At 36.8% G+C, this 11702-nt stretch overlaps 1 protein-coding gene across 5 annotated transcripts in view; it reads right to left on the bottom strand.

Annotated features, from left to right (window-relative positions):
• Window positions 1-1580: 1580 nt before the first annotated feature.
• abi1b (abl-interactor 1b) overlaps window positions 1581-11702 on the bottom strand; it is a 26475-nt gene continuing 16353 nt past the window's right edge. For 2 of the 5 annotated variants that reach the window (XM_058799150.1, XM_058799173.1), the window contains 8 exons: window positions 11319-11333; window positions 10835-10941; window positions 10488-10628; window positions 7100-7197; window positions 6636-6848; window positions 5214-5300; window positions 4363-4548; window positions 1581-3371 (listed from right to left, as the gene is read on the bottom strand). In XM_058799150.1, the coding sequence (XP_058655133.1) occupies window positions 3196-3371; window positions 4363-4548; window positions 5214-5300; window positions 6636-6848; window positions 7100-7197; window positions 10488-10628; window positions 10835-10941; window positions 11319-11333 (1023 nt within the window). In that variant the 3' untranslated portion in view covers window positions 1581-3195. The remainder of the gene's footprint in view (window positions 3372-4362; window positions 4549-5213; window positions 5301-6635; window positions 6849-7099; window positions 7198-10487; window positions 10629-10834; window positions 10942-11318; window positions 11334-11702) is intronic. The other 3 variants (XM_058799165.1, XM_058799160.1, XM_058799181.1) reach the window with 3 other exon arrangements.

The following is an 11702-nucleotide window of genomic DNA, read 5'->3' as shown; positions in this document are numbered from 1 at the left end:
CTCATGAATGTTTTGTCTGTATGAATAGAGATAGATAAGGGGGAATGTTTATGGAAACCCAAGGTTTATGGGATGTTGCTGTGAAGCAGCTTTGGTATAACAGGTATAAATGTTGAATCTGTGCTGGTCAGACGAAGTCTGCAACTAAGATTGTTCAATAAACTCTGTTACTTTTTACCATCATCACTTCGTCTCCTGCTTCTGGTCTTCTCTGGCTTTTCTCGGTTAGACTGTTAAACACTCATTCTGGGTATCAACAGCTCTGCTGACTAGTTGTTCTGTTACTGGACAAACTGATATTTTCTGACGGGATCTGGCGTCAGGGGCCGGATCCTAAGTATTATCTGGCGTGGAGACCCGATCTAACAATATTACTAATCAAAAATTATGTTTTAATATATTTAAGGTGAGAAATTTACAAAATATCTTCATGGAACATGATCTTTACTTAACATCCTAAAGATCACTTTGACCCATACAATGTATTGTTGGCTACTTATGACTGGTTTTGTGGTCCAGCGTCACATATGGTATTTGTTTGCCCTATCAGTAGGTTTCCTATCGACCGCAAAGGATCTAAAGCAACATGTGGAGGTACACACAATGCAAATCTAATCAACGTCTGATGAGCGCATTTTGATTATTTTATTTGATTATTATTGTTTTTTATTATTATTGTCACTCAGTCATTTAAACAATTATTTATGTCTCTGGAGGGCTTTTCGTTTTTTTTTTTTTGTTGTTGTTGTTGTTTTTAACACACAAATCAAAATGCACAAATAGTGTAATCCACACATGCTTACCAAACAGAATGCATAACTTTTTTTTGGCAGTCAAATCCCTTTGACATTAAATATTTACTTAGGTTAATATTTTGGTAATTTGAGAACACAGTCACATGTTCACAGTTCTCTGATGTCAGGTAATGACATGCAGAAAAACTAATAAAATATTACTATTTTTAAGTGTTTATTTTGATAATTATTTTAAAATGAGCTAATTCGTCAAATTAGGCATTTTTATGATTTAAATAATTAATTTGCTCTTTATCAACTAACAAACCCCCTGCAGTTCATTCACAAACTCCAGTTTGAGAAAGCCTGGCATAATGTAATGTTTAATACTCTTCATGGAGTTGATAACAAATAATGGAAAATATTTTCTTATGAGTTAGGTCAAAAGTAATCTAAAAGTAATAAATACATAGAACACATTACCCAATATGCATAATACAATAATTCCATTAAACTACCATTTCATCAGGTAATTTGTAATCAGTAACAGACTACAATTTGTAAGTAACCTACCAGTAACGGGAGAGTTTGTTTGTGATATAGATTCTTGACGGCACACCGTCACCATACTTTGGGAGAGAAATTAGCCCAAGTATAGGATTGTGGTATTTGGGAACGGGAATTCCCCCCCGAGTTGGTGTAGAAAGACAGATTAGTTTTATAATTGATTATTGTAAATTTCCATGACAGTGACTGACTAAAACGTTGCTTAAAAATGTGCTATTTTTATGTGTTGTGTTGTATTAAAATCAAATTCTTCCTAGCATCTGAGCACATCCAACACAGTATGTTGCACAGGAGAGTGCTTTATTATAAAAAGAGACTGTACATAAAAAGAAAAACAGATTATATATACAAAACGATAATAGAGATTATATTATTTGCAGATAATCTGCAAAGGAACATTTAAATTACAGATCACTTGCACATCATATGACAAGGCCTTGCAATGCTTAACATTAAGTGGTCATTGTTCAGACAGCTCTATGTGAGTTACATTCTCACAGATATTTCATTGGATTAAATAAATTAAAACACTGCTCGCCTTCAACAGCAGTTTGAGACGCTTCTAAAAACCAGAAACCAGAGTCATCTTGATGTTTGTGCCATGCTAACAGTTATGAGCTCACATTCATCAGTACTATACACTAAACCCCCCAAGAAATCTATGGATTATCATCTAAATTCAGCAAAACTTCTGAACTGGCCAAAAACAGAAAGACAAATTCAGCTTTGCATGGTCCCCCTACATGAAATATACAATGACAGAAACTGATTTCTGCTACTTTATGTAACAAACTCGAATCTGCGGGCAATGCTAGAGACTGGCTCCGCTAGTGAGCCAGTGTCGCCCGCTCAGTGCAACATAATAAAGTTCACAATACTTCAGCAGTTTCAACAAAAACAACCATCAAAGACCAGCTTGGCACAGTTTATACTCACAGTATATGGGTGAATCTCATGAAAACATGTCTAGGTCACAAAAGAAAAAGAACTGTTTTGCATAAAGGAAACGAAGCCTGTAGGACCATCAAGAATTCTTTGCGTGTAATGTAGGCATTTTTTTCTTAGGCAATTCCTATTATTGATTATCATTACTGTAATACATTTTTTCATACTTAAATCAGCATAAATTAATGGCAGTACTAGAAAGACATTACAGCAATGAGATTTTTTGTTTATGCATTATAGTAAGAATTTTGGAGAAAATGTGCTTAATTGTCATGAAAATAATGCCATAACGCAAAAAAAAAGAAAAAAAAAGGCATCATTGTCTAGAAGCAAAATATAATTCGTAATTGACAGGTTTTTGACAGGTTTATGAAGTTTAGTCTGATATGCAGGAGAATCTCTGCACATTACTGCATCGGTCTTTTCCTTCACCTTAAAGTCATGAGGTAAAATTATAGAAAACATTAGCAAAACCTGAAGGCGAAACGTAGGTTTTACACTGTTGCCTAATTATTCTCCAGGCATAATAGTATTCCAGAAATGACATTCAAACATTTCTTCCTCACGTAAAGGAAGAGCTTGACAGTTTAGCTAAAAAAAAAAAAACAAGAAAAAAGGTTTTGGAAAAATCAAAACTAACTAGCCCTAGCTGACACTTGGCAAATACGGGTCTCTATACGATGACAAACCACGCACAGAAACAAACACTAGCAACAACCTACAGGCAACGTCTCACTGTAATATATGTACAAAATATATGAGGCAACCCAACCAGAAAGCAGTGAGACTTGTTTCTTTTCATATTCTTCTGTCTCCTCAAACCTTGAGCACTGCAGATGCTTGGATACATTGGCGATTGGACGAAAACAAACATTCAGTCATATCCTAATGCACTTTGCAATGTTTGTCACTGATTGGCTGCATTGTACGCCGTCTCTGGGATTTAGCATTAGTCAGCGTAGTGCATGATGGATTCGACGTAGTTGCCAGGAAACAGTCCGGTCACACCATTACACACGCCCTCGAACCAGCCATCATCATTTTTCTTGATGATGTAGATGATGGCACCCTCCATGAAGGACAGCTCATCATCTTTGTCCTTTGTGTAGTCATAGATGGCCACCACTGAAACAGAGCAGACATGGTTAGTATGGCATGGGCTAGAAACTCTTTTTATCTATCTGTCTGTCTGTCTATCGATCCAACTATCTATCCATCTATTCGTCTGTCTGTACATCATGTCTATCCACCCATCCATTCTTATCCATCCATCCATCCATCCGTCTACCCACCTTTCTATCTGTCTATCCATCCATCCATCACTCCATCCACATTTGCCTGTCTAAATCTAAATACATCTGTGTCCATCTAGCCTGTCTATTCATCATCCATCACCTGTCTATCCATTTATTTTATTTTATTTTCCCCCATTATTTATACATCCATATACCTATCCATTTGTCTGTCTGTTTATCAATCTATCCATCCATCTGCTTGTCTGTCTACACATCCATCTGTCTATTTATCGGTCTACCCATCTTTCTATCTGTCTATCTATCCATCCATCCATCCATCCACATTTGTCTGTCTGTCTACTTATCCATCTATATACCATCTGTGCCCATCTATTCATCTATCCTGTTCATCCATCCTTCTGTCTGTCTAATTATCCATCTCTCTATCCGTCCGTCTGTCTATCTATCATCTAACCTGTCTGTCTGTCTGTCTTTCATCTAACCTATCTGTCTATCTACCTGTCTATCCATCTATCTTTCTGTCGATCTATCCATCTATATCTATCTATTTGTCTATCTATATATCCATTCATCTATATATCTATCCATCTATTTATCTGTCTGTCTACCCATCTGCCTGCCTGCCTGACTACCTACCCATCCATCCATCTATTCATCTATATATCTATCCATCCATTTATCTGTCTGTCTGTCTATCCATCTGCCTGCCTACCTACCTACCCATCCATCCGTCTGTCTGTCTATCCATCCATTTGTGTATCCATCTATCTTTCTGTCTATCCATCTATCTACCGTATCTATGAAGGTCCTTTATTGAAGAGGGAGAAATGTCAGCTCAAAGGCAGAGGGTGCTCTCTTACCCTTCTCTATGTAGGATTTTGGGGCCCAGTGAGGGTCTCCATCAGCATAGGGGTCATTGTAGTGCACCAGAGCTGCGTCTTCTTCTTCATAATCCACAGGTGGAGGTGGAGGAGGTGGAGCTGCTTCCTCAAACAAGGGCGTGTCCTCAGGTAGCGGAGGAGGGGGTGGAGACGGGCTGTCTGTTACTGGAGGACAAACAAGGGGAGAAACCCTCACTATGACATCATATATGACATAATTCAACGATTGTATCGTAAAAAGCGCTATACAAATAAACTTGAATTGAATTGAATAATTAAATTTTAACATCAGAATCCTAAATTTAGAAATGCTTCTCTTAATATTGAAGATGGCACAGTACGCATTACATTTAAAGTAAAGAAATCTGTTTTTATTCATGCAATCAAATAATTCCCGGGTACAAGAAAATGCTAAGAAAATACTTTTTAATGTTTTTTTTTTGTAACGAAACTGTTTCAATCAATTTTTGTTGCATTCTTTCTAAGAAATAATAAAAAGAGATGCCAATAACGCCAATAACACCGACACCTTTTAAAAATGTCTTGTTTCTAATGATTTTTTCTTCATTATGATATCAGGACTGTTGTACCACTCTGAAAATTTTAACTTTTTGCCCCCCAAAAATCATTTTAATTTAGAAATTAAAAACATGTTTATCAAAGAAGAGACTTTACAGTTTAAATTTTATTAAAAATATCTATATTTTAATAAATAGAAATATTAAATATAAAATTTCAGGTTCAGAGAATAATTCAGTGCAGGCTGCAGGTAGGTGAACGGAGACCATATGTGAAGGTCTAAGCACTAAGCTTCTGTGTGCATTACTCACTGTTCTCCTGAACTCTGGCCACAAAGCCAGTGAGAGGAATCTGGGGCGTCAGCTGCGCCAAGGGAGGAGGTGGTGGAGCGACAGACACTGGAGTCACACGGAGCGCAGATACACACACACACACACACACACACACACACACACACACACATTCAGCCAGACAGACAGATGATAACAGGCAAAAAAACAAGCCCAAAGAGTTACACACAGGCAGATAAACAGACAGAAGGTAAAAGCCGTTGTGAGTTATTGTGACATGAAGAGATGAAAAGCAGAAAAGCAGAAAAGCAGGCAGATCATCGGTTACTAGGTCTGCTAGTTGCCAGTAACCTCATTTATTACAGAGAAGTGATTGGTGCTGCTAGTGGCTGAGAAATTACACATTTGAGCTTGATATTCGTTATCTAATGCAATGGCATTGAGGCATTTTAAAGTGCAAATTAAAGTTATAGTTCACCCAAAAACAAAATTTTGCTGTTAATTTACTAACTCTCAGGCCATTCAAGATGTAGGCGACTTTTTTTCTTCAGTAAAACAGTAAAGAAGATTTTTACCTGAAACGGTAGTCCTTTGTGATTCATAAAATGCAAGTCAATGGCTACTGTCATTTTTAGAGTTAAAATTAATAACCGTGGCTGCTGATGACATATTGAGGTCTTATGAAGAGAAACGATTGGTCTGTGTAAGAAACTGAACATTATTTACAACATTATTAGCTGCAATCCAGACAAACAGGGAAATCTGATTATTTTCAGTGAACTGGTTCTTTCAGACAGTTCCTTTCAATAAATAGGTTCTAATAACTGATTAACCAGTTTGTTTACGTAATCAATCAATGATGTAACATATCCACAGTTATATAAATAAAGTACCATATAATGATGTGAAACATAGGTGTTTTACAATGTCTAAAGCATATAAAGTTAATAAACTACTCTTAATCAACTCACCTTTTTACATAAACCATGAGAAACAAACAAAACATAAAAACATTCATTTCGCCCGAACCAGACATCACCGTGGATCGTTTGCCTGAGGCTACAGATAATAATGTTATAAATAATGTTCAGTTTCTTGCACAAACTGATTGTTTCGCTTCATAAGACCTCAATATATTGTCAGGAGTCACGGGTATTCATTTTGTGTGGCCTGATATGCTTTTTTTTGACTCTCCGTAAGACAGTAGCTGCTGAATTGCATTTTCTGAATTACCAAGAAGAACCACGGTTTCAGCTAAAAATCTACTTTATTGTTCTACTAAAGAAAAAAACACCTACATCTTAGATGGCCTGAGGGTGAGTAAATGAACAGGAAAATTTTATTTTTGAATCATCATTCATAATTGGATGAACTATCCCTTTAGTGGTCCGAATACTTTTTAGGGTCACTAAATATCTCTCCCTAACTTGGAACTGAACTCACTTGTGTTCTGGGGGTATGTGGGACCCCCGTTCAGGTGGGGCTGAGGCACAGAGAACTGGGAGGAGCTGGCAGGGGCGCGCCGGTAGGTGCCGGTGGCTGACACCATAGAGGCAGAGGAAGAAGTGGTGGAGGAATTGTGTCTGGAGATCTGCCGGGAGATTGTTCCAAACTGAGACATCGGGATTGGGCCCAAACCTGGACCTGGAGGAACTACTGCAGACAGGATAGAGGAAAAGGACAGTCACAGAAGTACAAAAAAACAGATGACTCAATCAGGGGTGGGAGGAATGACCAAAATAACTTGTTTCAAAACTAGCATGGCCAAGTGGGCTGGGCGATATGCCATATTGATAATTTTTCCATATTGATTATCAATGTTATCGACATAAATTTTATCATCATCTTGATATGTTGTTGTTCATTGCCCAGTGCTAACGGCCACTGTGAAAAATGTGAGCTGTCACCTGGTGCCATACTGGGAGGGGAGGGTGTTGGCACAGCCAGAGGGATTCCCATACTATTACTGCTGTTCTCTCGACCGCCACTGCCCCCACTACTGCCACTGAGACAAAGAAAGACAATGGGTTACAAAGAGCTATTAAACCAACAACCATAAAATAGCATTGTCATAAAAATCACAAAGTGGCATCCATTTCTCAGCCCATCAATAAAGTAATTTATGGTACTATCAAAACCTTTTATAACTTGAATCTGGAGAATAAATGTGATAAATCAAAGGTTTAGAAACAATTTACAGTTATTTTTAACCTCATTCACCTTCAGTTTTCCTCAGTGAGTATAACGAGGCCGCTGGGAAAGCAATGACAGGTGAATCAAGTTTATGAGCATAGAGAAGACCTCCAGATTTATACTTTCATTTAAACAGCGCCATAGAATTTTAAAAATGACCAATAAATAAGTATAAGTGAATGCCATAACTTCACTGACACATCAGCGTTTTAAGAAAGGAAAAGGAAATAAAGATGGAGATTATAAGAGTTTAGGGATGTTCCAAAGCTGCACCAACATAAATCATTTTTAAAGGTTAGAAACACACACACACACAAGCTAATTTCTGGGCCTTTATTTCTCATAATCGTGACTTTATATCTCAAAATTGAGACTATTTCTTGTAACTTTGACTTTTATCTCACAACTGCAAGCTTTAAAAAAATATCACCGCAAAACCCAGTATTCAATGTTCAGTGTTTTTACATTCTATCTCTTGTAAAAGACTAAATAAATTGAACTGGACATTACTTCAGGACTTCAGGACTTCAGCATACACTACCATTTAAAAGTTTGGGGTTAGTGCGATTTTTTATTTTTATTTGATCAAAAATACAGTAATATTGTGAAATATTCTAACAATTTAAATAAATAAATATATACACACAAACAAACACACAGTAGTGGTCAGAATTATCGGCACCCTTGGTAAATATGATCAAAGAAGGCTGTGAAAATTCATCTGCATTGTTAATCCTTTTGATCTTTTATTTAAAAAATTATAAATAAAATCACAAAAATCTAACCTTTCATTGGATAATAAGAATTTAAAATGGGCGGAAATATCATTATGAAATAAATATGTTTTTTTCTCAAATACACATTGGCACCCCTAGTAATTCTTATAAGTAAAATATCTCTGAAGTATATTCCCATTCATATTCACAATTTTGAGCACTCCAGGGTGATTATGAACATGAAATTATCCAGCCATGGCTTCCTGTTTCACAGAAATATAAATAGGAGGGAAAACAAAGCCCAAATTCCCTTAATCATCCATCACAATGAGAAAAACCATAGAATACATTTCTGACGTGCAGCAAAAGATAATTGAGCTTCACAAATTAGTGAAGTGGCTTTAAGAAAAGAGCTAGAGCAGTGAAAATTCCCATTTCCACCATCAGGGCAATAATAAAGAATTTCCAATCAACATAAATGTTATGAAACTGCCTGGAAGAGGACGTGTGTCTATATCGTCCTAATGCACGGTGAGGAGGGGAGTTTGAGTGGCTAAAGACTCTCCAAGGACCACAGCTGGAGAATTGCAGAAAATAGTTGAGTCTCGGGGTCAGAAAACCTTAAAAAAATAAAAATTGTCAAACAGCACCTACATCAGCACATGTTGTTTGGGAGGGTTTCAAGAAAAATTCTCCTCGCTCATCCAAAAACAAACTCCAGCATATTCAGTTATCAGACACCACTGGAACTTCAAATGGGACTGGCTTCTATGGTCAGATGAAACTGAAAAAAATGAGCTTTTTAGCAGCAAACACTCAAGATGGGTTTGAACACAGGGATAAAAAGTACCCCATGTGTACAATGAAATATACATTTACATTTACATTTACATTTAGTCATTTAGCAGACGCTTTTATCCAAAGCGACTTACAATTGGGGAATACATCGAGCGATTAATCTTGAAGAGGCAATCAGACATACGAAGTGCTTGCAACACCAAGTCTCAGACATTGTTCAAATAAATACAAACTACCAAAGGAAGGAATAAGTAAAGATAATTTTTTTTTTTTTTTTTTTTAAGTTTAGGATGAAGTCAAGTGCTGTCGAAAGAGATGAGTTTTCAGTTGTTGCTTGAAGATTGACAGGGATCCAGCATTCCGGATAGAGGTGGGAAGATCGTTCCACCAGCCAGGAATGGTGAATGAGAATGATCTAGAGAGTGATTTTGCGCCTCTCTGTGATGGTATCACGAGGCGTCGCTCACTAGCAGATCTCAGATTTCTGGAGGATGTAGTTTGTTAATAGAGAGTGCAAGTAAACGGGTGCTGAGCCAGTGGTTGTTCTATATGCAAGCATCAGTGTCTTGAACTTGATGCGAATATATACTGCTGTATTGTTGTGGGCCTATATTTCTGCTGGAGGTCTTGGACATCTTGTTTAGTCACATGGCATCATGGATTCTATCAAATATCAACAGATAAAAAATCAATAAGTGACTGACTCTGTTAGAAATCTTATAATGGGCCATGTTTGGATCTTCCAACCGCATAATAATCCAAACACAAACCTCAAAACAACACAAAAATGGGTCACTGAGCACAAAACCAAGCTTCTGCTGGCCATTCCAGTCCTCTGACCTGAACCCTGTAGAAAATGAGTGGTGAACTGAAGAGAAGAAGCACCAACATGGAGCTGTGAATCTAAAGGGTCTGGAGTGATTCTGGATGAAGGAATGGTCTCTGATCTCTTGTCAGGTGTCTCTAACCTCATCAGGCATCAGGAGAACATTTAGAGCTGTTAAACTGGCAAATGGAGGTTTCAAAAAGTATTGAATAAAAGGGTGCCGTTAACTGTGGCCAATGTGTATTAGAGAAAAACATTTATTTCATAATGATATTTCCCCCCATTTTAAATTCTTATTCTCCAATGAAAGGTTCGATTTTTGTGAATTTTTAAAATAAAAGATCAAAAGGATTAACAATGCAGATTAATTTTCGCAGCCTTCTTTGATCATATTTACCAAGGGTGCCGATATTTTTAGTCATGACTGTATATATATATATATATATATATATATATACCTGTGATGCAGCTGTTATTCCAGGCTTCAGTTTCACATTAAATTAAACAGTTGTGCTGCTTAATATTTTGAGGAAACCATATTACATTTTTAAGAGTCTATGATGAACAGAAAACTGAACATAAATCTTTTATTACGTTTTATAAAACTATTTACTGTCACTATAGATCAACTGAAAGCATCCTGGCTGAATAAAAGCATTAATTTCTTCAAAAATAAAAATCCCCAACCTTCTGAACAGTAGTGTATATTCCAGTCCCATCAGAAGACCTGTGTTGTCTTGTGAACTCATGTGTGAGCTGTACCTGTGCGTTCGGGGTCTCTGATTGAGCGAGGCAGTGCGTCCTGGGCTGTTCTGGCTGCCCAGGCGAGCTGGACTGGTCATGTAGTCATTAGGCACCACAGGAGGTTTGACCGGCTCCAGCGTCTTATACGGTGTGTTTCGTCTGAAAAAAACAAAAACACACATTTGTTACAGTAGAAACTACATACGAAAAATGATTATGTTCAGATGCCAGACTCCTAATAACACAAAAATTGTGACGGTATAAATAACAAAATCACATAAGACAGCATATTTTATAACATTCTAATAATGGAGGTACACTAAAACAGCATTGACACATGAAAAGTGTAATATAGTGTGACTTACCCCAGGGTACCTCTCCCTGCCATGGGTGGGCTTGGGGGCTTCTGTGTGGGTGGGTTAGTCCTGGATAATGTTCCTCCACCTCCCCGAGCTGGCTGGTTATTCCCTTGCTGAAAGACATTTGACAGGGAAAACAACATTATGACAACATTTACAGTCATGATAATATCTGTTTATTCTAAATGCTAATCAGCTGTAAACATAAACTACAAAGAAATATTTATACTTAACAAAACAGTAAAATATGATGGTTTTATGATGTGTTGTATGCAGGCAGAATTTTACGAAGCCATTACACTCCTATAATAGTACCAGTTTTTCACAAATAAATGAAAAAAAGTCTATATTGTCATATTGAATTATGAAAATGCACTATAATGTTCATTACACAAAATTTTACAAAAAAGTTTGATGCATGGAAATAAAGAACCAGTGGTAGTGATGGAGGAGCCAGAAAGCATTGTGGGTTGTGTAAGGCTGTACTTACCTTTGCTTTAAGCCACTAAGTGAAAGCATTAAGGAAGAGAGAAGATAAATCGTGTTATTTAATCACTTTAACTTAATGAAAAAGTGACAGAGGAGAAGCGAAACAAAAGACCTTTGAATAAAGAACAAACACACACTGATCTAATTTGACTGATAGGAATCAAGACAGACAGAGCAGAAAGTCAAAGCTGCTCACACAAAACAACTGAATGATAATCACATAAACGTCAGTCATAATTACCATCTAATCAGGTTCATTTACTACAGAAAGCAAAATTATGAAATCAAATCAAATGTCTTTTCTAGCTTACACTGTATTTCTAATATATAATTATCCCTAATGTTCTTTATTATAACGCGACGTGACAATGGCATGTATTTTGCC

This window comes from Onychostoma macrolepis, chromosome 02 (genome assembly GCF_012432095.1).
Source record: "Onychostoma macrolepis isolate SWU-2019 chromosome 02, ASM1243209v1, whole genome shotgun sequence".
Lineage (NCBI taxonomy): Eukaryota > Metazoa > Chordata > Actinopteri > Cypriniformes > Cyprinidae > Onychostoma > Onychostoma macrolepis.
The sequence above is the reverse complement of the archived record's forward strand: the minus strand, read 5'-3'. Positions and strand labels throughout refer to the sequence as shown.